General features: G+C 37.8%; 3 protein-coding genes across 5 annotated transcripts; all 3 read right to left on the bottom strand.

Annotated features, from left to right (window-relative positions):
- Positions 1 to 681: 681 nt before the first annotated feature.
- On the bottom strand, positions 682 to 1,851 carry LOC146886472 (uncharacterized). Its single transcript, XM_085673461.1, has one exon. The coding sequence runs from the start codon at positions 1,849 to 1,851 to the stop codon at positions 682 to 684; it is 1,170 nt and encodes a 389-aa protein (XP_085529587.1).
- Positions 1,852 to 3,030: 1,179 nt separating this feature from the next.
- On the bottom strand, positions 3,031 to 4,026 carry LOC114184676 (uncharacterized). The gene has a single exon (XM_028071991.1). It carries the CDS (start codon positions 4,024 to 4,026, stop codon positions 3,031 to 3,033), a length of 996 nt encoding a protein of 331 aa, XP_027927792.1.
- Positions 4,027 to 19,595: 15,569 nt separating this feature from the next.
- Positions 19,596 to 26,198, bottom strand: LOC114183344 (uncharacterized). 3 transcript variants are annotated; one of them, XM_028070343.2, is made up of 8 exons: positions 25,996 to 26,198; positions 25,083 to 25,203; positions 24,252 to 24,442; positions 24,038 to 24,118; positions 22,805 to 22,925; positions 20,858 to 21,172; positions 20,157 to 20,216; positions 19,596 to 19,869 (listed from the first exon to the last, which is right to left on the bottom strand). In XM_028070343.2, exons 3-8 carry the CDS (start codon positions 24,440 to 24,442, stop codon positions 19,783 to 19,785), a joined length of 855 nt encoding a protein of 284 aa, XP_027926144.1. In that variant the 5' UTR covers positions 25,083 to 25,203; positions 25,996 to 26,198; the 3' UTR covers positions 19,596 to 19,782. The 3 variants fall into 3 exon arrangements, with proteins under 3 accessions (XP_027926144.1, XP_027926143.1, XP_027926145.1); XM_028070342.2 differs by having other exon boundaries at positions 25,083 to 25,219; positions 25,996 to 26,181; XM_028070344.2 differs by lacking the exon at positions 25,083 to 25,203 and having other exon boundaries at positions 25,996 to 26,183.
- Between the last annotated feature and the right edge of the window lie 1,670 nt (positions 26,199 to 27,868).

Here is a 27,868-nt window from a genome sequence, read left to right as displayed (position 1 = left end):
TCGGATGAAATCCACACTTTTCACTCAGGTTATATTCCCCTTTTAACAAACCCAATTTTAATAATGTCTCAAAAACAAACCGTTTGGAGCTTCGAATTTCTTTCACATCCCTCACCAGTCGGTGTTTCTTAACCTCAATGGCATTTGTCGAAGGGTTCCCAAGACCAGAAAGGGGATTAGCCTCAACACTAGGTTTGTCTTCATGGAACTTTATCCATCCTGAGTTGATTAAAGCTTCCACCTTGTGTTTAAGGGACACACAACTCTCAATAGAGTGACCAACTCCCCCTCCGTGATAATCACATTTGGCATTTGGATCATAATTCTTGGGGAATGGAGGCTGCACAGGCTTCATCGGACAAATGGCCACCAAACGCTTTTGGAGGAGATGAGGTAACAATTTCGTATATGACATAGGAATAGGAGTGAAATGAATGAAGTTTCTCTCTTGATTCCTCCTTAGATTAGCGTTTTGTCCCACGTTTCTGTTGAAATTCGAGTTAGGTTCGGTTTTCCAAGCATTATTTTGAGCATGTTGTGGTTGATAAAGATTAGACGGTTGATAAAACCCTTGCTGCTGAGGTCGTGTTTGATGAACAGACACTGCATTGGCCACATAAGGAGGTTGGTTCAAATGTGGTCGATAATTATGTGTAGGAGCCCGACTTTCCCACATAGGTATCAGTGAGGCCGCCTGTACTTCCGCTTCTTTCTTCTTTCCGAAATAAAATTGGGTTTCTTAGGAGTTGCAGCCGCGAATGGGCCATATGCAATCTTTCCACTTTTTAACCCGATTTCTATTCTTTCCCCTATGATAATGATATCAGCGAAATTGGAAGACACATTCCCCAACACATGCTCATAAAATGGTGATTGCAGTGTGTTTACAAACGTCGCCACCATCTCCTTATCAAGTAGTGGTGGCTCAACCTGAGCAGCCAACTCTCTCCACCGTTGTGCATATTCCTTGAAGGACTCAGTATCCTTCTTGGCCATGTTTTGTAATTGCAATCTATCTGGCGCACTATCTGTGTTGTATTTATACTGTTTCACAAAGGCGTCGGCCAAATCCATCCAGGAATGAATTCGAGACTCCAAGTGTGTATACCAATTCAATGCTACCCCAGCCAAACTATCTTGGAAACAATGTATTAGCAATTTTTCATCATAGGCATAAGCAGTCATCTTTCTACCGTACATTGTCAGATGGCTTTTAGGGCATGTGGTGCCGTGATACTTTTCAAATTCTGGGACCTTAAACTTGTGTGGTATCATCACACCAGGAACCAGGCTTAATCTCGCCACATCACCGAACCCATAGCTTCCACCACCCTCAATGGCACGAATCTTTTCCTCAAGAATTTCAAGTTTACTTTTAGCCCCATCAACAACAGTGGACATTGCTTGGACTGTAGCGTGTGGTACAGCTTTAGTCACAGCATCTGCATCGATGAAGGTCTTCGGAGGCTGGGGCACCACAGTCATCCTCGGTCCTGTGAATGTGACTGTCTCATTCATCTCTGCTCCTGTCATGGGTGTCGAAGCTAACATCGGCCCTGGAGTACCGTTCGATAGCGTGTTGTTAGTTGTAGGAAAAGAGAAAGAAGTTTGTTCTGCATCTGAATATTCTCCAACTGGAGGAGTGTATCCCGGAGGCAGACTGTACATTGGGAACGGAACTGACGCGCCTAGAGGCATACCATAAGAATGAGCATTCTCCTCGACCCTAGCGGATGAGGTCTCCCCTGAAGCCTTCAGTGACTTCAAAGCCTCTAGGATTTGGCCCACTTGATCCTTCAGCTCGTTAATGTCAGCCTTCACAGCTTCATAGGCTTCTTCCCAATCCTCCATGCTTTTGTGGTTAGCTCGTGTGCGATAAGGGTGTCATGGAAATTTTGCTGTCGTATTTGATTTTGCTCTATTATTTCGTTAAATGAAATGAATTATGAAGAATGAAAAGAAAGAAAATGAATGCACAACAGTTACTCTAGTTGGAAATTTTAAAGCTGTGAGAGCCTTAAGGTAAATATATCATAGAAATTAACACGAAACTGATACAACCCAACCATTAACAAGTCTTCTACATTCATTAAACGATAAAAGAAAGAAAACCTATTCCCTAACCCTGACTATCATGCTTTTCATCTCCCTCATCAACTTCATGCAATGATTAAAGAAGGCTTCAATCTCCCTTGGCGGATTGAAGATCGGTAATGCAGCCTCTGCTTCAGCTAATAATTGTGGGATTTCTTCAATTGCCCCATTCGCCATGGCAGCTAGCTGTGAGAAACATCTCTTCCAATGTTCTATAGTCATTTCCTGCTCAGCTGTGTACTCATTCATCCGACTGATCACATCTCGATGTTCCTTTTCCAATTCAGCTCTATGCCAACGCTCCTCGTCCATCTTCACCTCATACGTCGACACCACCTCTCTCATTTGTCGTTCAACCTCACTGATTCTCATTTGAGCATTGTGCAACTGTCTCAGTGCTTCAATTTTCTCTTTCTTAAATTCTTCACACAACTGATCCCTTTGGCGCTTAGATGTTGCTGCTGCATCTCTCTCTCGGTCCCTTAATTTTAATAAGGTGCTTGCTGCGGCCAAATACTGTTTCACTCTGAAAGCATGATCTCGTTCTTCTCTTTGTTGCCTAAGAATCCCTTCATACGCCTTTGTCATTTCCTCATTATCACACCTTAGATCCACATACTCATGTCGGAGACTTTGAAGCTCGTTAATTAATTTGGCATTTTTTAATTTCATCTTCTCGATCTCTTCTTTTAGCCCCTTCACCTCCTTAGACTCAACAGGTTCCAATCGCTCCGGAGTAGGAGAGTCTGACTTGAAGGGTAACTTGATCACATTAACCCTTTCCAGAATCCATCATCGGTAAGATATCTTCCCGTCTATTACCCATGGCCTTGGGTCTTTTTTTGCGCGCAGAACCTCACCCTAGGCACTCCTAACTCGTCGAATTAGATCTTGAGAAATTCCTTCTTCATAATAAGTCCATATGGCAACCAGAGATTATGGAGTCGGAGAGCTCTTAATTGGACACCCAAACTGTCGTTGAGCCAGAACAGGGTTATAATTCACACAACTTCTGGTGCCTATCAGAGGGACGTTAGGGAAGTCCCCACAAGAAATGACATGCGACTTGCGCAGCCCAGGGACACACCATCTTAATTTTCCCCCATTCAAACTTGCACAGAATTGGGCCCATTCCTTCGCCCCTCGAATTTCAACTCCACCATGTGGCAACTCCCTAATCTGACATTCAGCATTTACTGTACCCAAGCGGACTCGGGATATAAACCATACATACAATATAGGTACACAGCATAACATCTTCTTCCTCTTGAGTGCGTAGCACAAATTCAAACCCCCGTACACATCAGCTAGAACCGCAGTGACTGGACTTTCCGAATGAATCTTGTAAGCGACAAACACATTGATGGCCGCTTGATCAACAAAATTCTCCATGTTAGGGAAGAGCACGACTCCATATAGCGTGAGAGCCAACACATCCATGAACGTCTCCCCTATCTCCTTCTCAGCCAAACGACGCAAGTGCCCTTCTAAATACCCTTGGGGGATCCCCTTCGAGTTGCCCTTGGAGGCCATTTTACTCTCTAGCTCAGCAGGGTGTACCTTCAAGATTCCTGCCAACGTAGAGATAGATGCTCGTTGCTCAGAATATCTGTAAGGGACTTTATCTTCCACCGACAAACCCAAAATCTGCTCGAACTCTTCTACTATTGGTGCCAACTGAAAATCCTGGAAGGTGAAACATCTGAGCGACGGATCATAATATTGGACCAAAGCGATGACTGTCGACGCTTGGACTTCCACATTCAACAACCTCAATAAGTTCCCACACCGCTTCTTGAAAGCATTCTTCTGTATAGTCTTCATTTGTTGCATCATTTCCCTTAAACCATTCAGATTGCTATCTATAACCCTGATAGGTAACTTCTTCTTCAAGGCATCCGACCCTAAATTCCCTCCGACTTGAAATCCCATGTTAATTTCTTTTGTTTCATTTTTTTTCACAAACTCAATCACAGCCTTAAAATTTCTGACCTAGAATCACAAGAAATGTTATGGCATGGCATGACAAAATACATGTTATACATGAAGAAATAATCAAAATGCATGTATGATGATGCCGCGAAAGAATGTACAGACACATGACTTCATTGCTAATTCAAATAAGGCGAGAAAAATAAGATGAGAATTAAGGTAATGCACATGTCTCCCCTTGTCAGGATGGTTCCTAAGGTAAAATATATGCGCTTGTCAGGATGGTTCCCTAATACTTAAGGATCAAGGTCACTAGAGCTATGGTCCACTTCTTGGCAATTCCCACAACAGTTGGTAGACAACAAGATGTGGGAGTACCAACGAAGTAAACAAACTCTAGCTGGGGTTCTCACAATGACCACTTGGGAAGTTCATCCACTGTGGCACTGCTACACAATCCCCTCTAACTCTAAGTTACACAGACCCGGGTATAGGGCCCCGCTCATGATATGCACAAAGTGTGTGTGTGGAAGGAGAATGATGCATACCATAATCCCCACCTGCAAAACATCCAGAAAACTTCTCAGGCAGATATACAGCAAAATATGCAAAACAATTTACACACAATCACTTCAAGAGACAAATATATACACATCCAAATAAAGACAATAATAAACAAAGAAAAAGAAAGAGGAAATAAAACATAAGGAAAAACCCCAGTGAAGTCGCCAGCTGTCGCAACCGGAATCGCGACGGGAAGGCGAACCGAAAAAGAAAACGGGTTTTTAAAAAAAGATTTGGGAGTCGCCACTATAGTTATTCTGGAAAACTATGGAAAACCATAAAGATAAGACAAGTCTGCGAAAAACCATATTTTGGATTCAGGAGTCGGTTACGCGTAGGGAAGGTGTTAGCACCCTACCGCGCCCGCCTGAGGGCGGTACCTTTAATTAAAAATGCAAAGTCGATGTGGTTTTCAAAATATTAATTTTCCCCAAAATAATAAGACAAAAATATTAAAAAAGAAACAAAAAAACATTTTTTTTTTAATTTTTTGGGCCCGACAAGAATTTGACCTTGGTCCTACGTATTCTCATTAAAAATGAGAAATCAGGGTTACGTAGTTCTTTAAAAAAGATATTTGAAAAACAATTGAGAAAAAAAGATTTGATTTTTTTTAGAGGTGAACCTGACAAGGACTGGCCTTGCTCCTACGTATCTCACAAGGGAGAATCAAGGATCACGTAGTTCTTAAAAAGATATTTTGTTTAAAACGTTGATGTTTTTATATTTTGAAATTTCATATATTTTTTGGTGTTTTTGAATCATTTGAAAACAGGTGTTATACGATGCGAGCGATCGAACAGACACTAAAAGAAAAAGAAAACTATTTTTCGATATTTTCAAATTATTTGGAAGAAAGTGTCACACGACGCGAGCGGCCGGACAGACACAATAAAAATGAAAGAGAACCTTTTTTATTTTTCTATATTTTAATTTTTATGATTTTCAAATATGTTTGTTTTCCTTTTCTAAAATAAATAAATAAATAAATAAATTTATAAAAGGATGAAATTATTTAAGAAGAATAAAAGTGGGAAACAAAAAAGTAAGGGTGCACGAGTAATTGGTGGGGTGCACAAAGCAAATACAACAACAAGCCCAAAAACAATAGACAAAGGCATGGGGGTGCAGGAGTATCACATGTGGGAGGTGCATGAAGTAACAGGTGGGGTACGTGCAGTAAATAAAGGGGTGTGCTAAGGAAACACAAAATGGAGGTGCAGGAATTAAAAATGGGGGTGTACGAAAAGAAAGGAGGAGGGTGTGGTTGAGGTAAAAGAGGGGTACGTGTGGTAATTCAAAGCCTGGAGCACCCATTTTTTTCCTTTTCAGAAAACCCTAACAAAGCTAAGGCTTCTTCCCCTCACATGGCATCCTCTTCTTCTCGACGCCACCATCACAGCTTCGGGCCCTGGGACGCGCGCCCGCCCCCCCTTCAACGCCGACGAAGACATCGGCCACCGTCGCGAGCCCTGCTGATGAAGGATTGACCCCAACCAAGGATGAAGGCACATGCTTAAGAAGACTAAGCATGTTTAGAAAGGAAGTTCACTAATCCTTCATCCCTTTCATTTGTGTATGTTATTTTTGATTCCCTAAGTTGACTTAGTTGAATCAACTTTAGTTGACTTGTTGACCTTTGACTAGGTTTGACTTGTTGACTATAGTTGACTTGACTTAAGCCAACATGTTAATCTATGTTTATTTGCTTTGTAGGTTAATTAGGAGTAAGAAAGCAATGCTAGGTGGCGCATGGTGATTGGGGAGCATAAATGATGTGGATGAGAGAGTAAAGCAAAGGCATAAAGCATAAAGTAAGAGGCATAAAACAAGTGTACCTATGTACCTTTGGTCTCCTTTGTTTTTAGCACACTTTGGCCAATTTTTGGAGACATATGAGACACATTCTTTGTCTCCTTTTGTGCTAGAACGAAATTAGCCTTGCACACACCATAGTTAGCTCTTTTGTCTCTCATTTTTGTAACCTTATTTGACCTAGTTTCTGGAAGCTAAGGTTAGGTTTTTGTAGAGACATCCTTAGGTATCTTTTATTTGCTTAGAAGCCCCTAAACTCTTCTATATAAGGGGTGCTCCTAGACATGTAAAAGGGTTGAACATTTTGAAGTAAAAACACTCTTGTGTCTCAACCATTTGTGAGAGTTTCCTCCCTTGGGAGTGAATACTTTTAAGCCTTATCTTGCATAGCAAGTGGCGGCACACATCCACTCATCTTCAAGGTTGCCATGGCTTCTTGCCTAGCCTTGTAGTGGCGTGTTTCTCACATTTTTATCATTTCTTTCCTTTCCATTTTATGTTGTCTTCTTCCTTTAATTTGTTCTTGGTTTTCTATGGTTTATGTGCTTTCCATTTCCTTTTTGTTTTGAATCAATCCATCATCTTCTTCTCTTGAGCTTTGTGAAAGGAACCTTCACATCTAGATAGCTTGCTATCTTAATGTCCAGTGGGGATTTCACTTAGCTTTCTTAATCAAATCACACCATATTCAATAATCATAAAAAGGAACAAGATAATCCTCTCATCACCTGCCGGCGACGATACCGTCGTTCGATTCACCTCGCGTGAGGGGTTCCTACACCAACGTCCACAACGTCTTCTCTTCCTGCTCCAATGCGTTCCAAACAGGGGCTGCATCGATCCCCTTCATGGCCGCGAGGTCCCGCCTGCTAGAGACCGCCGTCAGCGATTCCAACCGCCACCGGTATCCACGCCCGCGACCACTCGCCACCCATCCTCTTCCGCACGAAAGGCAGGTGTGCGCAGACTCTACAATTCGTCACTGCCGCGCCAGCCACCGTGACTTGGTCTGCAACCATCACGCGACCACACTCCTCCGCTCAGAGCTCCGAATCGCCGGCGACGAGGCTGCCGGTGAGGGTTTCTGCCTCCTTGTTCATCTATCTGTTTTTTTCGTATTGGTTTTTTATGCAGGTGAATGTGAAAATGACGATGGAGGAGTCTTGTGTTTGTAGTGCAGTATAAGAGTCCAAAATTGAATATGCTGTTTGGTGACGAAGGTTCGTTAATGGCGAGCGGGTTTATGATGAGGGTGATGATAGGAGAGTTTGTGTTGATGACCGTGTGAATACTACTTTTGGGTCTATGTTTTATTTTCAGGTGTGACATGAAGATGATGGTGAAGTGTGTTTGGGTTCTGGTTAGGCGATTTCTTGCAACTAGAAGGTGATGAGGGAAAGATGATGGTGGCGAGAGAGATTGAGGGTGAGATTATTTTCCAGCACTCATTCAGGCAACAGTAACACCCAAACAAGAACATATCTTAATAATGGCAAATAAAATATAAAAAATAAAAAATAAAAATAAAAAGAAAAAATAAAAAACACATTGTGCTCTGTTCTTTACTGTACCCAGGTGCGATGGGAATAAACAAAAGGAATAGCAGATGTAACTATGCCCATCTCAAACCATCCATACATTCATGAACATCAATATCAAATCACATTAACATAAGCTCTAATTCATACACCCATGAACATCAACAGCAACATCAAGTCACGGTAACATAAGCTAAGGAGGAGTTAAGAACACTTACCGTGAAAATAAAACTTAATGCACTAACAGCTTTGCTTCCGTTTTCAAATTTGACTCCTTCTCTCCCTCCCTGATTTCTAGTGCCCCCTCCCCTCTCTGTAGTAATCAAAAAAAAGACCCCCCCCCCATCTCATGAATCTTCCCCTTTTTATTATGTAACCCTCTGCACCTTCCAATTTTGAAATTTGGGACAAGACTGAGAGCAGATGTTGCTTCCTGCTCCTTCAGCCATCATGACCATGCTACAGGCCCTTCCCAATACCAAACCATGATAGCATAGCATGCATTGGTCTGACAAAAGAGAGACCTTACGTTACCTCTTTCTTTCCCCTTTCCCTTCTCTCTTTTTTTTCTTTCTTTTTTTTCCTTTTTTTTATTAAACTAGAATGAGAGACATAAAACAAAAATGGAGCTGTAATAATAGAAAGGAAAATAATGTAATAATCAAAATAATAAGCCCAAATAAACAAATAAATAAATAAAACAAAACTAAAATAAAAAATAATAATAATAAAATAAATAGATAATTATTTTTTCCTCAAACTAAAACATATTTTTTTCTTTTCTTTTCTTAATTATTTACTTATTTATTCTTCTCAATTGAACTTTAATTAATCAATTATTTTTTTTTTATTTTATCATTGTTACCCGGACGAAATTGGGTGTTGACACTTGGGATGTTGTTTTGCCATGAAATTTCGAGTTCTTTACAAGAGAAATTAGGGGATGTGTAACTGGTACTGTTGGATTGGGAATTTCATGTGAATTGGTGCTCATGATGACTATTTTGTATTGTGTATGTTTTTATGGTATGAAATGTGAGAATGGGAGTCTGTATGGCAATTGTACCTTGTATTCTGTGAGTGTAATGTTGACAATTGAATTGGTGGGTTTTGGGAGCGTTTTGGGTTGCTGATGAAGTGCTTGGGTGCGTAAAATAGTGCAGAACCTGCATTTCTCGCTCAGGCGGGTTGGACTCGCCCAGGCGAGACATGCAGGGACTCATGTTCTCACCTCGCTTGAGGTTCTCGCTCAGGCGATTAGCTTTGGTTTTAAGTGACTCATACCCTCGCTCAGGCGAGTGGGGTTCGCCTAAGTGAGATAGCGAGGGAGTTACGCGTGTTGAGCACGATTCCTCGTCCAGGCGAGGGGTTTATTGATTTTGAGCGAATCGGGGTTTCGCCCAGGCGAGACGACCTCGCCTAAGCGAGATGTCGTGATTGTGTTTTATGCTTTGTTGTTTGATAGCTCAGGCGAGATGGAAATGGGTGCTTGGGCGAGAGATGACCTCGCCTAGGCGAGTGGATCTCGCCTAAGCGAGATAACGTGGTGTGGTCACTGTTTTAAGCTCGCTCAGGCGAATTGAGTTAGCCTAGGCGAGGCTGAGGGCTGAGCTTGGGCGAGAGGTCCCTAGCTTAAGCGAGTTTAAGTGAATTACTATGTTTTTCATGTCTTTGAGAGTGTGTTGGTTGTTTTATGCTAAGGATAGGATGTGTTTGCATGTGGTTGGTGTTTGGGCTTGAAGGACTAAGTCCAATAGGGGTCTGGGATGTGCTCGGTGATTGGACACATGATGGGCATGGAACTGGTTGAGTTCCCGTCGTCTACTAATGGGCGAGGAGTCCTTAGTATGGTGATTGCATATGTCGGGCGCACGATGGGCAAGGAACTGTGATGTTCCCGTCGGCTACTATTGGGCGAGGAGTCCATAGTATGGTGATTGCGTGCGTGCCAGGGTCCAAGTGTGAGACTTGGATGTTTATACTACAGGCAAGGAGTCTGTAGGGCAGGACTATGAGCGGGATAGGCTCATAGGGTTGGACCACGAATGAGTTAGTTTCGTGGGAGCACAGGGAAGTCCCAAGACCTAGTTCATGCATATGACTCATGAAGGACTATGAGGTCATGGTTGGGTGATTGAAAATTATGGGTTTTGTACTTATATGATTTGGGTGGGGAAGCATATTTATTTCATATATATTTGTTTATGTTTTATTGTGCATAACTCACCCTATCTGTGTGTGTGTGGCGATGATCGGATATCTTGTTATCCGGGAGCAGATGATTTGACAGGTAAGCCAGGAGACGCTTAGACTCGGAGCGTGGGCTATCTTGGGGATTTTTGTACATGTATTATTATTTTGGTTTTTGAGATAATTATGTAATCATTTCGGGAGCCATTGAATTTTATTCCAGTTTTATATGTACGGACTCCTGATTTATGACAGTTATTTTAAAGTTTTTAATTTTCCCGCATTTTTGGGAAATAGTGATAATAAATGCGGTATTTATTTTTAATTGGAATTTTTATTTATTAAAAATTAGTAATATTCCTTAGGGATGTTACAATTGGTATCAGAGCAAAAGTTTTGAAAATATTTTTAAAATATTTTGAGGCTAGTGGGGAGTGAGCTTATCGATGTGTTGTTTGTGGTATGCTGTGTGTTCAATGTGAAAAGTGTGTGGTTTTGTTTGACTAAACGATTGATTTTTAACAGTTGTAATGCGGCTTATCCAGGCTATGGCTGCTAACAGGAGGAGGAGGGGTAGTGGCACTGATGACATCGCAGAGGCGATTCACCGCATGGTGGATGCGATGTAGCCACCTGTAGCAGCGTAGCCTAGGACAACGATTGCACCAGTCAGGGTGCCGACAGTGGAAGATTTCTTGCGCCACAAGCCAGCTGAGTTCACTGGCAAGGCTTCCCCCGATGAAGCGGATGCATGGCTCCGCAAGTGTGAGAAAATCTTCAAAGTGATGAATTGCGAGGATGAGCAGAAATTGTTGTTTGTTGTGTACCTGCTGAATGAGGATGCAGAATATTGGTGGGCGGGCATGCAAAAACAGATGGAGAATAGTGAAGAGCCAGTGACTTGGGCCAACTTTAGAGCTCGTTTCCTAGAGAAGTACTTCCCAAATACGGCGAGACAGGACAGAGAGGCTAAATTCCTAGCACTGCAGTAGGGAGACATGACAGTGCAGGAATATGTGAATAGGTTCGAACACTTGGCGAGGTATTCTTCCCAGAACATTACGGAAGAGTGGAAGTGTCTAAAGTTTGAGCGAGGTCTCAGACTTGAGCTGAAGAGGGTGGTAACCCCTCTGAGAGAGGAGATTTCCCCTCTTGGTGGAGCAGGCCAAGAGTGCTGAGAGTCTTGAGAAGGGCCCTAGTCCTATTGTGAGCCGACATCAGAAGAATGTCGCGGAGGCTAGGCAGATGAAAAAGCCGTACAGCCGGCCCCAGACATCTTAGGGTCCCAGTTGCTATCAGTGTGGCGGACCCTGTAACACCCCCGGATCCTCTTGGGCTTACCAGGCATCCCACCTGCCACCCTCAAACCGGTTGTGTTAGGTCTGCAGCCCAATGCACCCCAACCCCTCACCCTTCTCCGTCCATTCATACTGGGTGGGTTGTTGTCAGTGGGAATCGAACCCCCAACCTGACCTTTAACACCCCTGGCAAACCAGCAGATGCTACCAGTTGCGCTGCAGCACAACTGGTAGCATCTGCTGGTTTGCCAGGGGTGTTAAAGGTCAGGTTGGGGGTTCGATTCCCACTGGCAACAACCCACCCAGTATGAATGGACGGAGAAGGGTGAGGGGTTGGGGTGCATTGGGCTGCAGTAACCTGACATGGTCTGGCGGGCCAGGGATGTTACAGACCCCACCTGAAGAGAAATTGTCCACAGCTGGCAGGTGGAGTTGGAGGGTCAGGAGACCGTCGCAAATGTTTTATATGCGACAAACCTGGACATTTAGCCAACAATTGTCCAGAGAAGAAAAGCCTTAGCACGAAGAAACCAGCCGCATCGCCAGCAGAGCGAGCGAGAGCAGCGGGCAAAGTCTTTGCCCTGACCACCACAGAGGCTACACAGTCTGGTAATCTTATACTTGAACCTTGTGTATTGTTTGGTAATTTAGTGTTGTTGTTGTTTGATTCTGGGGCAACCCATTCTTTTATTTCTAATGTGTACGTGGGGAGATTGCAATTGGTGACACGTGATTTGGGATGTGAGTTGCTTGTTTCAACTCCCTCATCAGGTCAAGTGGCTACCAGTTCAGTCTGTGTTGGGTGTTCTATGGAGGTGGCAGGTCGCAAATTCAAGGTGAACTTGGTGTGCTTGCCTTTGGAGGGACTGGACGTAATTTTGGGGATGGACTGGTTGTCTAACAATCACGTCATAATTGATTGTGGACGGCGCAGTTTGGTATTCCCAGAACATGAAGGACTGGAGTTAATCTCGGCTCAGAGGGCGATAAACGAAGTAGAAGCCGGAGTCACCTGCTTTATGATAGTGGCTCATGCAGAAAAGAATAGTACCGCCGAGAAGATCAATGTGATTCCAGTCATGGAGGAGTATGCTGACGTATTTCCAGATGAAATACTCGAGTTGCCACCGAGTAGGGATGTGGATTTCTCCATTGATCTCATCCCTGGGGCTGGCCCAGTATCCATGGCGCCTTATAGAATGGCACCTGTAGAGTTGGCAGAGTTGAAGAAGCAAATAGAAGATTTGCTTGAGAAGAAGTTCATTCGGTCGAGCGCATCACCTTGGGGAGCACCGGTACTACTAGTCAAGAAAAAGGATGGCAGTTCGAGGTTGTGTGTTGATTACCGTCAGTTGAATAAGCTGACCATAAAGACCAAGTATTCGCTGCCGAGGATAGATGATCTGTTGGATCAACTGAGGGGAGCCGCAGTGTTCTCTAAGATTAACTTGAGGTCTGGATACCATCATATCTTAGTCAAACCAGAGGATGTGCAGAAGATGACGTTCAGGTCACGATACGGTCATTACGAGTATGTAGTGATGTCGTTCGGGGTGACAAATGCTCCTGCTATTTTCATGGACTACATGAACAGAATGTTCCGACCATACCTTGATCAGTTTGTTGTCGTGTTTATTGACGACATATTGATATACTCGAAGGATCGGGATGTACATGCAGATCATCTGAGAGTGGTGCTAAGAATTCTCAGAGAGCATAAACTGTATGGGAAGCTGTCAAAGTGTGAGTTTTGGTTGGATGAGGTACAGTTCTTGGGTCATGTAATTTCAACCCAAGGTATATCGGTGGATCCAGCGAAGATTGAAACAATGGTGAAGTGGGAAAGGCCGCAAACTGTGACTGAGGTGAGGAGTTTCTTGGGCCTGGCAGGTTATTACAGGCAGTTTGTGGAGGGATTCTCCAAGCTGGTGAGTCCCTTGACTCAACTCACTAGGAAGGACCAGCCTTTCTCATGGACAGACGAATGTGAGGTCTGTTTTAAGGATATGAAAAGGAGATTGAGGTATACTGTGATGCTTCATACCAGGGCCTAGGTTGTGTATTGATGCAGGAGAAATGACACATTGCTTATGCATCTCGTTAGCTGAAGGTGCATGAGAAAAACTATCCTACACATGATCTAGAGTTGGCGGCGGTGGTTTTTGCCCTCAAAACATGGAGGCACTACTTGTATGGGGCATAATTTCAGGTATTCAGTGATCACAAGAGCCTGAATTATTTTTTTGATCAGAAGGAATTAAATATGAGGTAGAGGCGCTGGATGGAATACCTGAAGGACTACGACTTTGAGCTATTATACCATCTTGGTAAGGCTAATGTTGTAGCAGACGCTTTGAGTAGGAAGAAATCTCATGTCTCGGCCATGATGATTAAGGAGTTGGAGTTGATCGAGAAGCTTCGAGATATGAATCTGGGATTGGATATGGAGACAGATCACATACGGTGCAGCATGTTGAGGATCACTAATGAATTCTTGGATGAGGTTCGGGTGGAACAGGGTAAGGACCAGGAATTGCAGCATATCATTAGTAAGTTAGGCACAGAGAAGAGGAAAGACTTCAGGATGGGTAGAGATGGCATCCTGCGATTCAGAGAGAGGGTGTGTATACCCAGCAGTCGGGTACTGAGGAAAATGCTCTTGGATGAAGGGCATAAGAGTCGTCTTAGCATACACCCAGGTATGACTAAGATGTAAAAGGACTTGAAGGCGACTTTCTGGTGGACTGGTATGAAAACTGATGTGGCATCTTGTCTAGTGTGTCAGAAAGCGAAAATAGAGCATTAGAGGCTAGGTGGTACGTTGGAGCCTCTTGAGATTCCCCAGTGGAAATGGGACAACATTTCCATGGATTTTGTTACTCATCTACCGAGGTCAGTGAGGGGGCATGATTCTATATGGGTAATAGTGGATCGATTGACGAAGTGCGCTCACTTTCTACCTATTAATCAAAAGATGTCCCTAGATAAGCTGGCAGAGTTGTACGTTAGGGAGATAGTCCGGTTACATGGTGTGCCTGAGAGTATCATATCGGATAGAGATCCGAGGTTTACCTCGAGGTTCTGGCAGTCGTTACAGAACACTTTGGGTACTCAGTTGAAGATGAGCTTGGCATATCATCCTCAGACGGATGGTCAGTCTGAGAGAACCATACAGTCTCTGGAGGACTTATTGAGAACGTGCGTTCTGGACCACCTCGGGACTTGGAGTGATGTGCTACCACTGATGGAGTTCACTTATAATAACAACTACCATTCCAGCATCGGGATGGCACCGTACGAGGCCTTGTATGGCAGGAGGTGTCGAACACCTTTGTGTTGGCAGCAGGATGGGGAAGCTGTGGTACTTGGTCCAGAGTTCTTACAACAGACCACTGAGAAGGTAAGGGTAATACAGGAACGGATGTGTGCAACTCAGAGTCGGCAGAAATCCTACGCAGATAAGAGGAGGAGGCCACTCGAGTTTGAGGCTGGAGACCATGTATTTCTCAGAGTTACACCTACAGCAGGTATTGGGAGGGCCTTGAAGTCGAGGAAGTTGACCCCTCGATTCATCGGTTATCAGATTACGAGGCGAATTGGACCGGTGGCGTATGAGATTGCATTGCCACCTCACTTGGAAAACCTGCATAATGTTTTCCACATATCACAGTTGAGGAAGTACGTGGCGGATCCTACTCATGTGCTGGAGCAGGATGATGTTCAGGTGCGTGAGAACCTGACTCTTGGAGTTGGATCGGTGAGAATTTTAGATTCTCAAGTCAAACAGCTCAGAGGGAAGGAGATTTGGACAGTGAAGATTCTCTGGGACGAGGTAACCCAAGAGATGACTTGGGAAATGGAAGATCTCATGAGGAAGTCCTATCCTCACCTCTTTACTGGTAAGTTCTATTTTCGAGGACGAAAACTTTTAAAGGTGGGGAAATTGTAAGACCCGGGAAAAATTAATTAATTAAATAATTAATTAATTAATAAATGCGGGAAGAAGGTGCCTTTATGGCATTAATTGTTGTTTATTGTGATGTGAAAAATTACTAGCTCAAGTGGTTGAGAGTACTTTGATTGTGTGAGAGGACTTGGGTTCGAGTCTTATGTATACCAATTTTGTGTTATTGTTTTTTTGTTAGGATATGTATGAGTATGTGATTGGTATTGTAAACTATTGTTGATTTGTGAGTATCATCAAATGTGATTTGGTATAGTGGTTGTTATGAATGTGAAGGGGTAAAGAATAAGCCTAGCAGAATGGGCAGCCAATGGGGCTGGGAATTTATCAAATAAGTAATATTGAAGAAGAAATTAAAGGCCCAAAACTCGTTTTATTTTTAATACCTATTTTAAAGGCACCTATAAAAGCCAAAAATTAGGTAAAGGGAAGGGTTTTGGCATTGCTGGAATTTGCTTGGGAGAGGAGCACGAGTTTGAGAGGGTGAACTAAGTTTTGAGGTGCAAGGGTTGAAACAAGAAAGGATTTTGAGTCAAGGGGTTCTGCCTTCACAATTGTTGAGCAATCAATCCAGGCTAGGGGAGCTGAATTGAAATTATATGCTTTTGGTCAAATTGTATGCTTGGTGTCGCAACCGGAATCGCGACGGGAAGGCGAACCGAAAAAGAAAATGGGTTTTTAAAAAAAGATTTGGGAGTCGCCACCATAGTTATTCTGGAAAACTATGCAAAACCATAAAGATAAGACAAGTCTGCGAAAAACCATATTTTGGATTCGGGAATCGGTTACGCGTAGGGAAGGTGTTAGCACCCTACTGCGCCCGCCCGAGGGCGGTACCTTTAATTAAAAATGCAAAGTTGATGTGGTTTTCAAAATATTAATTTTCCCCAAAATAATAAGACAAAAATATTAAAAAGAAACAAAAAAAACATTTTTTTTTTAATTTTTTGAGCCCGACAAGGATTTGACCTTGGTCCTACGTATTCTCATTAAAAATGAGAAATCAGGGTTACGTAGTTCTTTAAAAAAGATATTTGAAAAACAATTGAGAAAAAAAGATTTGATTTTTTTTAGAGGTGAACCTGACAAGGACTGACCTTGCTCCTACGTATCTCACAAGGGAGAATCAAGGATCACGTAGTTCTTAAAAAGATATTTTGTTTAAAACGTTAATGTTTTTATATTTTGAAATTTCATATATTTTTTGGTGTTTTTGAATCATTTGAAAACAGGTGTCATACGATGCGAACGATCGGACAGACACTAAAAGAAAAAGAAAACTATTTTTTGATATTTTCAAATTATTTGGAAGAAAGTGTCACACGACGCGAGCGGCCGGACAGACACAATAAAAATGAAAGAGAACCTTTTTTATTTTTCTATATTTTAATTTTTATGATTTTTAAATATGTTTGTTTTCCTTTTTTAAAATAAATAAATAAATAAATAAATTTATAAAAGGATGAAATTATTTAAGAAGAATAAAAGTGGGAAACAAAAAAGTGTGTGACTTTCCTTTTATTTAGTATTTAAGAATGGTAATATGATTTTAAATTAATCTAGTTTACCTTAGTGTGTTTTTGTTGTGGTGTTGGTATTCGCTTGCTATGATTGTATATTTCATGAGAGCAAAAGGTATTGTAAGGCTTGAAAAGGAGCAACACTGAGGCTACCATGGGATCTCTACTAGTTAAACAATGATAGCTTAAATAGAGGTAAAAATGTTTTGTACTAGTTTGATCATTCTCTTCTCTTTGAAATAATGTTTAAAATTCATTTACTATGGAGGAGTGTACACTATATGATTAATTTTCTATCTATACATGTGTACTTAATAGCTTTATGTAATAACCTTTTTATAGTGATTATTTGCTATAATTGGGTAATTACACACCTGTCAATCAAACAAAAATACTTAGGGTGTGTTTGAATTACAATTAGAAGATTTAAGTCTAGTTGAATAAAATTAAAAATCTCATTCAATGAAAGAGTTGTATGGTTTTGTTTTGAAAACATCCTATGTTTGGAGCTCAATGAAACAGAACAAAAATTTGTCAAACATCATTTATATCATTTGTGACTTACAATACAAAGTAAACTTGAGTTTGTGCTCCCAAATTAAAAACCTAACGCACACTTAGGGTGTGTTCTTTTGTGTAGATGGATTTGAGGGAGAGTGTGAAGATGGATTTGAGTGGATAAATATGTGTTTTTTGAGTGGATTTAAAGGGTAAAATGAGTGGATTTGGATATAAATTTTATGAAAGTTAGTGAGAGATTTGATTGATGTGATAGATAAAATAAATTGTGAAAATAGATAGATTTTGAAAGTTACCAAAATACCCTTGATGAAAAAAGAGAATGATTTTGTAATTTGATGTTATAAAAATAATTAAAAATAAATAATACAAATTTTAAAAAATTTAAAATTATATAAAATTAAAATTAAAAAAATTAATTTTGTATGAATGGAAAAAAAAGTTATAAAATTAAATGTGTGAAGTATATGAATCCCAATATTGTAGATGCAAACCAAAACAATATACAGAGAAGGCAAACATAATTGGAATCTTGTCTCCTCTAAACACCACCATGATTACAATAACCACTTATATTTTCAAGTGCCAACAGAAACACCCTTTGTAAGCCACAAAATGGAGAAGGTATTGCATAAACCATCACACACAAGCACTCCATCTTACCAACACAGAACCTTTACTGAGTAACTTGCTTTACCAAACTTACGTGAATCTTCAAGCTTGAACTTCGACGACGTCCACGACCAACGGACACCGTCAACAAGGGCCACCACCTTGACCAACTATGGAGCATCTAATGAACTCACAACCTGAAAGAACAAGAAACAAGTTAAAAAAATCACCACACACACACAACATCGGTTATGTAACCGGTGTTACTCTTTTCATTGCACCAGCACTGGTTACGTAACTGGTGTCACACACACGCATCACTGCACCGGTTATGTAATCGATGCACCACCCCCTCACAACCACTCACCAACACCGGTTCACTTCACTCACACTGTTGCAAAATGCCATTAAATAACACCACCACACCATTGGTTCACTTCAACCACACACCGATGCATGTTCGTATTAAACAACACCACCATTCACATGCTTGGTAAAAATAACAAGGTTAATTTGGTAAACTTACCTATAATACATTCAAATCTGAGCATATAAGAGAAGATGAAATGTGGAATGTATCCCATAAATCCGCGCCTACAAATCCATGCATATCTGCTGAAAAAAAAACAAACGCATTGCTATAAATTCGTCTGTGCGAATACACACAAACAGTGTTATACACATAAAGGAACATTGCGTTAGTCTTTGTTTGAATGATAGGATAAATTTGAAAGAGTGAAAAAGGAGGAAAATGAAGAGAAAGAGTATGAAAAGTTAAATTGCTTACATTTAAGAAGAATGATTAGATTTGAATGCAGTAAATATGTGAAAAAAATTAATTATATATTATTATATTTAAAAAGATATAAAATAAAAATGTAAAATATTTTAAAAAAAAAACAAATTAATTTTTTTTAACTAAATAAAAAGTTATATTTTAAAATAATCATATATAAATTAATTATGTTATTTGATTATTTTACATCTTCCTACAATTCTTTGTAAAGTTAAAACGAAAGTTCCTACAATTCTTTGTAAAGTTAAAACGAAAGTGAATATATTAAGGTTATCTCTTTTTTTCTGTAAATTCCTTTTTTAATTATGCTTTTTCCTATCCACACTTTTCTATCACATCTATCATATGATCTTATACTTAAAAATCATGTTTTATATATACTACTTTTTACTGTTTACGTAGAAACACGTAAACAATTTTCTATCACATCTATCATATGATCTTATACTTAAAAATCATGTTTTATATATACTACTTTTTACTATTTACGTAGAAACACATAAACAAGGTAATAATCACACATTCCCTTGCTCTGACAACAAAATCAAAATGCATAAACTCGATTATAAAAGTATAAAACTTAGGTACTTAATATAATAAAAATTTAAATATAATTAAAAATACTAAAATTTATAAGAATCTTAAAACTTAAAAGCTTTTTTATTTATTTATTAACCAAATTTTTTATTTATTTATTAACCAAAGTAGTAACTAGATAAAATCTTCTCAGCGTCAAAATTCAGGTAGAGTTCATTTAAATCAAATCAGAATCAATTAGGGTAAACTTTACCTGTTTGGAAGTACACCTCTAAGCAAACGGCAAAATTGAAAAGTATAAAATATAATATGCAAAACATGCAACTAATGTACATACACTCTTCCCTTCATGATGCAGTAAAGTCAAGAAGCTCTTCTTTTGCTAAGTATAAAATAAATCAACCTAATTGTCTCCTTCTGTCGCCATTTTCCGTTTATGTGACCTCTTTCTTTTCCTGCTTCTCTTCACTTCATTATCTCCTTTCGTTTCCTGCATAGAAGCAACCATTAATGAACTTGTAACAAATATGCGGGAAAAATGTTCATTTTCAAAAATTTCTGAGAATTGCTCGCATAACCAATACCCAGTTAAATAGGAACTATATTTGCTAAATTGTTTTATATTTTTATGTACAAAAAATTAGCATATATTATATGGTTTTAATATGAATGGCTGTGATGAACAAACGTTACACGAGTTGATGCAAAATTAAATCCAAGATTTACAAGTGTTTATGCGCTCATATTAAAAAAAAAAATAGAAACTGCAAACTCTACCTTAGAAGGACCAATATTTTGACTTTTACTTTTCTTCTTGCAGGAAAGTGGGTTTGGACCCTGCAAAGTTTGAAAGCACTGTTACAAAAATACAAGGAATACTAAATAGAAATCACAAACTACTAAAAGTAATATAGCATAAGAATATATCCCAGTTATTAACATAAATAACTACTTTGGTCATCAATTTTTCCTAAAACAATGTCACCAAGATTTCCTGTTAATTAATGTCGGCATATTATCAAACTTTCCACAAATAACTTAATGTTTGAGAACACTTTGTTTTTCATTTACAAGAAATATGTCATGAAGGTGACAGGCCTAATATACGTGATAAAACCACATAATTAAACACAACGAAAATAATAGATGAAATCTTGACCATATGTTTTATTAGGACTGTGTGATTAGGCTTTTTTTCGAAATGAAAAAATACAAATAGCAGAATGTCCTTATGAACCTGATTGAATTTTATTCTAATTACAATGCTCATCAAGCACATAACATAATTCAATAAAAATATATTTTCATGGTGATAAACAAATCAATTCATTGCATTATTAATGTAACAAAGCTCTATTTGTGGGAAAATAATAGGATTCTAAAACTAAGCAAAACTTTGTTTATTTTATTCCAAAAGCCTCGTATGATAATAAAAATTGAAATTAGGAAATAGATAAAGCAAAAGCTTAAATTATAACCTTGGCTCTTTTTCTCTTGAACTGAGGTTTATCCTTGACTGCCATCGGATCCCTTGCAAAAGTATTCGCCTCTACTGCCTGAACATTTACGGTCTGATCTCCTGAATCCACATTTTCCATTGTTTCAGTAATGGAATTGTTAGGTTCCTCGTCACGCAGTCTATTCATGACCCTATCCTTCAATATCTTGTACTCTTTTTCAGTCATATGCAACCGTCCTTCTTCAGAAGTTTTAACATATTGCCGTTGAAATGCAGATGGGGATTCAAGAAAAAGAGCATTCCTCAGACCATATATTAGAGGCACACCAGGTACCTGATACAAGTATATTAGTAAGAATAGTACGTCAGAACGTGCAATTCTGTGCAGCACTATGAAAGCTTACTTTATACAAAAATAACCAAAGTTTTCAATTTTTTTTCTTTTGTTGAGAACATCACGCGGAAGGAGTGAATAAAAATCATACTTATCATTTACAAGAAAAATAGGAACCAAATGAAACACAAGTTAAAAATCAGAAATGGAAAAACATTATATAGATGCCAAGGCATGTGTTAAAGAAATTTCTATGTAACCTGATAGGAACCGAAAAATGAATAATGGACCACAAGAGCACTTGATCCAAGAAGCACAAAATCAGCCCAAAGAATGGATTGTTTATGTCAGACAGAAAAGAAGGAATTAGGAAAAGGTGGGGCATGAGTTGAGGTGGCAGAGTTTGTTACGGAGAGAGACTATAAGGCACGTTGAGTCTAGTTTTGGGGAACAGGTTTGTTTTTGGTGGAATTTTTCTGGTATGGAGATGCATTTGCTCTCTGTAAAGGAGCCTAGCTCTGGGGCATAAGAGGGCCTATCCTCTTATTGCATTATTTTTCTGTTTTGCATCCTTTAATTCCAAGAAGTTCTCCATTTCATCTATCTTTGATTGTTTTCTTTGACTGTGTTTGTTTTTTCTGGTATACAACATGACCATTCTAATTAGAAATAGCTATTTGAAATAATCAGAGTTTTCAATCTTTTTCTTATGTTGAGACCATCACAGAGGTGCATAAAAATAATATTTATATAATTTACAAGAAAAATAGGAACCAAATGAATCACAAGTAAAAGATCAGAAATGAAAAAACATTATACAGATGCCAATGCATCAAGATGTTAAAGAAATTTCTATGTAAACATTCTAATTAGAAATAGCTATTCCAAATGACTCAATGAGTAACACCAAGATGGCAGATGCTTCACACAAGGCAAGGTGATGCAACCACGCTGGATTGATTGAATGCGATTAGAAATAGGAGGGAGATATAATTGGATCAAAATATTGGAGATATTAACCAACTGAACATCTCTATCATTGAATCTGTATCAAAAAGAATAAAAGACAAGAAATGGTATATAAAGATACAAAGATGAGGCAGATGCACTAGACATGACAGTGTCTTGTTTTCCCAGACTTCAATGTATCAACCATTTTCAAAAACTTTTCATAATCTTGGGTTTAACAAGTAGTTTCACATTCAAATTGGTAGTTTGGACAAGGCAAAAATCCTTCAATTGTTATTTAATTGTCAATTAAACACTAAGCTCGTCAAAGGCAATAGCATATATCAAACAGTAGATTCAATTCCACTGGCGGCAATATTAAATTGTCGTTCAATTCAAATCCACCCCATCCCACCAACAAGGTTTTCAGATAAAAGGATTTTGGCCGGATAATAAATTTCAAAGATACTTGTAAGAGGCTACAATTAACCTAATACAAAGATAAATGTATTCTAAGTCCAATAAGAGAGACTATGATAGTTAGATATCATTCAAAAATTAGTTCAACAGTTATACAGTTTTTATTTTTCCCAAGATTATAAATTATAAAAGACAAATACTAAAATAAGAAACATATGTAACCATTGGAATCAACTTTTCAAACAAATAATATATGATGCAAACCTCTTGCAGCTTTTTTCGGAGGTCAGTGTCCTGACTAGCAACAAAGAAATGCTCAGAATTGTTTTCTCCAACAGCCTCCTTGATGCAAGCATCTGCACCCACACATTTATCATGCTCACATCTGCAAATTGGTTGGAGTAAATATCAAAGTAATGACCATTTCAACATAATACCAACACTCAATATTAAAATAACATCAAGTACTAACCCTGACCAGTTTAGGACAAATTTAAAATACACAAAAATACACCGTGGTCAAAAAGTGTAATTAATAATAAGTATTCTTCTGTATTCAAATTTTCATAAAAGCACCGCATCAATTATTTGTCTTATGGACTAAAGTTGGGTAATTAGTTTAACACTTTGAAGAGGGTGGTCAACATCCTAAGTCTCAGTTTTTGAAAGAAAGACCTAGATTGGTAATGGAATATGGCCTCCAACCTGCACTTTTAAGTAAATTTTAGGTATAGAGCAGTAAGCCGGCTCATTTGGCCTCCCAGTTTTGATGGTTAGAGATAGACAGTGAAGAAGCCTTCCCTTTGTGTCTGTCAAAATAATAGGGTTTCAAAAGGGAAGGGTGACCAGTTGGTTGTGGAAACAAATCCAAACACAGCCTCTTTACATATGCAAGAGAAAGGCTGCGTACAATTACCCTTTGACATTATGGTACTTTGGTTAATTAGTTAGGTATGGAAGGATGGAAGGATAAGGACGAAATACTATGAAATTGACATTAACTTAAATGATGTGATATATTCCAATGTAATGATGATATGACCACTAGTCCTAGAACACTAAAGGAAACAAAACATGAAATACAGAAACATAATCACCAATTCTAAGAGAAATGAGAAAATAGGAAAGTAATTCTAAAGGATAACCTAAGATAGTATAGTATAATATATTTCAAGACATTCTAATATAATTGAATAACAATTTAAGTAGTCAAGTCTTCCATCAACATGACTTACAAGTGTAAAATAGTTTAGTTACTCCAGTCCAGTCATTGTTCAGTGTATTTAATCCAAGGGTCCAGCTTGTTCCAGACACATATCTAATCTAAAATTACATCTTTGTTTAGTATCCCCTTTGCAAAACAAACATAAATTCAAATGGTTCCAATTACTTGGATTCGATTATCATTCATTTTGCAAGAAATATATTCATTGAAACAGTAAAGCTAATGAAACAATGAATCTCACATCATATGTGCTCGAACAGTGAGGTAATTACCTAGCAACTATAAGTTTATGAGCATTCTCCAGAGTCTCAGAATATGAGCTACCAAGTCGCTTCAACTCAGCCAGAACACACCTGCATCATGTCCATAAAAAACCCCAAAGGGAAATAAAAAAAACAACAAAAAGAAAACATCCAAAAAAAACAATTATATGGCATACCAACTAGAAATAAATCTTAGCTTAAACACACACAAATAGAGAGCAACCTGGTTGTGTAGAGTTTGACAGAAGCACCGAGGATATTGCCAAGTGCGATGTCAGCTGGGGTTATTCGATTCACAAGGAGGTGATGCACAAATGTTCCATCGCATAAAACCTTATAAGGCTTCCGAACACCAAAGCATGTAGTGTAAAACGTCAAAGTTTTTCTATGCCTCTTCTGCTTCTTCAATTTCATCTGCAACAACGCACAACAACAGAATCGAATCACATTGCAGAAACGGGAATTATCTCGGATACTAGACCATTAGTTTTGTAAGATTGAATGAAAGAAAAAAAAATCAAAGGTTAATATAATAAGCAAAAGGCATCAAAAGAGAAAAATTAATGTGGATGTAAACAAATCTCTAAACAAATTGGCTCGTGAGATTTAGGAAGAAGTGTGAAGAGAGAACTTCGATGGAAAACAATTTCAATTTGAGAGAGAAGAGGGAGCTGACACTAGAGTGTGAGTTGTAATAACGCCAAAATAAATGAACTAGGATAATGGAATGGAAATAGTTGGAAATGGAACCATGATGAAAGCCTAAATTATTCTGTTCAGTCAGCTTATGCCAGTCATCAAAACTAGTTATTTGAAGACCATTGGCACCAACAAAATCGTTTGTATTACAATAGCTAGCCATGAACCAAACACCACAAGTAGTCCTAAACTAACAGAAATCATTATGTGGCAACATTACGTATGAGCAACAATAATCGGAATAATAGCAACAAGGGCAAATAGGTCTAAGCTACTTGTTCTCACACAAATATGTCCATTTACCTTGTTCTTCCATCTAGAATTAATATTAAACTGTATAGAAAAAAGGACTAACCCTTAATTTTCTTGTAAAAGTTCCTCTGGTTTCTCTTGCTCTTATGTCTATCAATGTTGACCTTTTCCTCTGGACTATAAGGACAGCTACTACTACTTTCTTTCTATGATCAAGCTACACACTGCATGCCAAATCCACTGCTCAGTGTTAGAACCACTAAAACAAATAGAGCCAAAACATCACACCAGAGATAAACATATATAAATAAAGTTCACGAACTTCTTTTGAGGCCTAACCTGGCCCATTTAATAAAATTCTTGATCATGGCAATTGCAAGTATCATAATTCTTGATCAAATAGCAGTATATGATAGGCAAAATATATCAACTGTTAAAAAGGTTAAAAAGGGTCAAACTCGTTATATCAAAACCAATACATGAAAATCAAAACAACTTCATTTTAGATTTTTCTGTTATTTGAGAAATCTAATCAGCGAGACCAGTGAAGAGTGCAAATCAAATCCAAGAATCAAGAGTAGAGATCACCAAATCATGTAACTTCATTGCTTCTCTCCCCTGTGAGATTGAAGTGGTGGGAATAATGGAAAACTAAAGTTAAAACTCTACCAGAATTCAAAATCTAAGACAATGGAGATTTCGAGTCTTGCAAATGAATAACTTCAACAATTTAATTGCCGGAATCTCCACTTAAAACAGAAGAATAATATTAATTTGACTGATACAATGGAAGAATAAAAAATCTCTGATTTCTTACAACCTGCAAACAAAATTTGGCTGAAGCAAAAAAAATTAACCTTCAAAAAATCTGATTTCTTACACGGGTACACTTGAGTTTGCATAAATGTATAATAACCTTAACGTTATACGAATCAATAAAAAGCACATACTACACGACAGCTGAGACCTCGCGTCACGAAACAAAACAAAACCCTAGAAGAGGCACAATCACTCACAGAGAGCTCGGGGATGTGAGGTGACTTTGTCACGGCACGGGTCGCGGCGGACTCGGAGGTTCCGACAGAGCAGAGCGGAGACGAGCAGGGGGCGGAGTGGGCGCAAAGAAGAAACGAACGAAAGCAACCAAGTCGAGAACCGCCGTTATGGTCACGTCACGGAGGAGAGCTAAGTTTAAATTACAAACTAGTGCTATACTCGTGCGTACGCACGGGTGTTGTGTTTTTCTTTTTCTTTTAATTTTGTAAAATAAAAATATATATATTATATTTGCAGTAAATAATTATTTTATATATACCATTATATAATATAAATTTTAATATGAATAATAAATATTAAAATTAGATATTATTAAAATTAGGATGGATAAATGTAACTTTAATCTTTGTTGTTATAGATTTTAGTGGAGTAATTTAAAATTGGTTACAAATAACTTTAAATGTTTTGTTACTTTGAATAAAAATATATTATATTTTCTAATAGATTATTTTAAAATTGCTTACAAATAATTATAGATATTTTGTTAGATGGAATAATAAAAATATTATGTTTTTTTAATTGCTTACTAATAAATAAATTGGTTATAAATAATATTATGGTTATGATTATTGTGATATTTATGTATTAAAATGTCACATGGTTATTGGTTACTATAATATTTGGAGGGATATATTAATTAAAAGTTTAAATATAGTTGCAAAAGTAGGGAATTTTTTTTTTTTAATATTTTGGAATACAAAATTACAAACATAGTAAGTAATATATAAAAAAAAGATGTTTTAAGAGGGAAAAAAAACTGTTTGGTGGATTTGTGTGCATTCAGAGCAAAAGTTTAACCCTGGGTGCAAAAGGAGAAGACAATTTCATGACTGTATCAAGAAAATTGTGCACTAAAAATTTTCAAAATTCATTACCGTGATTTCATCTAGAAAAATAAGTTTATTTTAAAATTCGTTACCGTAATTTCAGCCTGTAAAAATAAGTTTGTTTGTATATAATATGAAAATACATTGGATTGGAAGACGATAGTTAATTCAATATTTGTATAATTATTGTTATATTTAAATAGAAAAATTATATTAAGTGTTATAATTATGTATAATTATATATAATATCTAAATAAATAATTTGATAATATTTAGATGTAAATTTATTTGCTTTAAATTATAAAATTATTAGTGATGTGTAATTAAACCATATAAAAGGTTGAGTGGTAGAGTTTACACTTTTCCATATAAAATGTAGACATAAGATATTTTAAGAATCCAAACAAAATAATAAGAACAATAACGATCACAATAATGATAATGATAATTATTATAATACTAATACAAAATAATAATACTATTATTAATAACATTAATATTAATAATAAAACTAATAATAATACTGAATATTTACTAATACTAATATTACAATAATACTACTAATACTAATAATAATAATTCAAATAATAATAATATTATGGATCCGGTAAAAAAGAATAATAGTATGAAAATAATTAAATAACTAATCACAGTAATAAATCATATTTATTTCAAAATAATAATAATAATAATAATAACTTTTAATAATAATGTTAATAATAATACTAATGTAATACGACTAATAATAATAAGTATTGGCTGGTATCGTACGGCTATTATTATTATTTTTTAAATTATATTAAGAAAATTAATATAATTATAAATAATATGATTTTTTTTACTAATATATAATCAAAGAATGAATGTTAGTTGTGCGTACACATAGATATATATAACTTGTAATTTAATTATATGTCTAGCCTATGAAATTATTTTTCAAAGTATACTTTGTATGAACTATATAATATTTTATGATTAGATTAGATAAATTAACGTTTTTTTTATC

This window comes from Vigna unguiculata, chromosome 5 (assembly GCF_037176805.1).
Source record: "Vigna unguiculata cultivar grain cowpea cultivar isolate G323 ecotype 2 chromosome 5, ASM3717680v1, whole genome shotgun sequence".
Classification (NCBI taxonomy): domain Eukaryota; kingdom Viridiplantae; phylum Streptophyta; class Magnoliopsida; order Fabales; family Fabaceae; genus Vigna; species Vigna unguiculata.
Note: the sequence above shows the minus strand (reverse complement) of the source record. Positions and strands in the feature narration are given on the sequence as shown.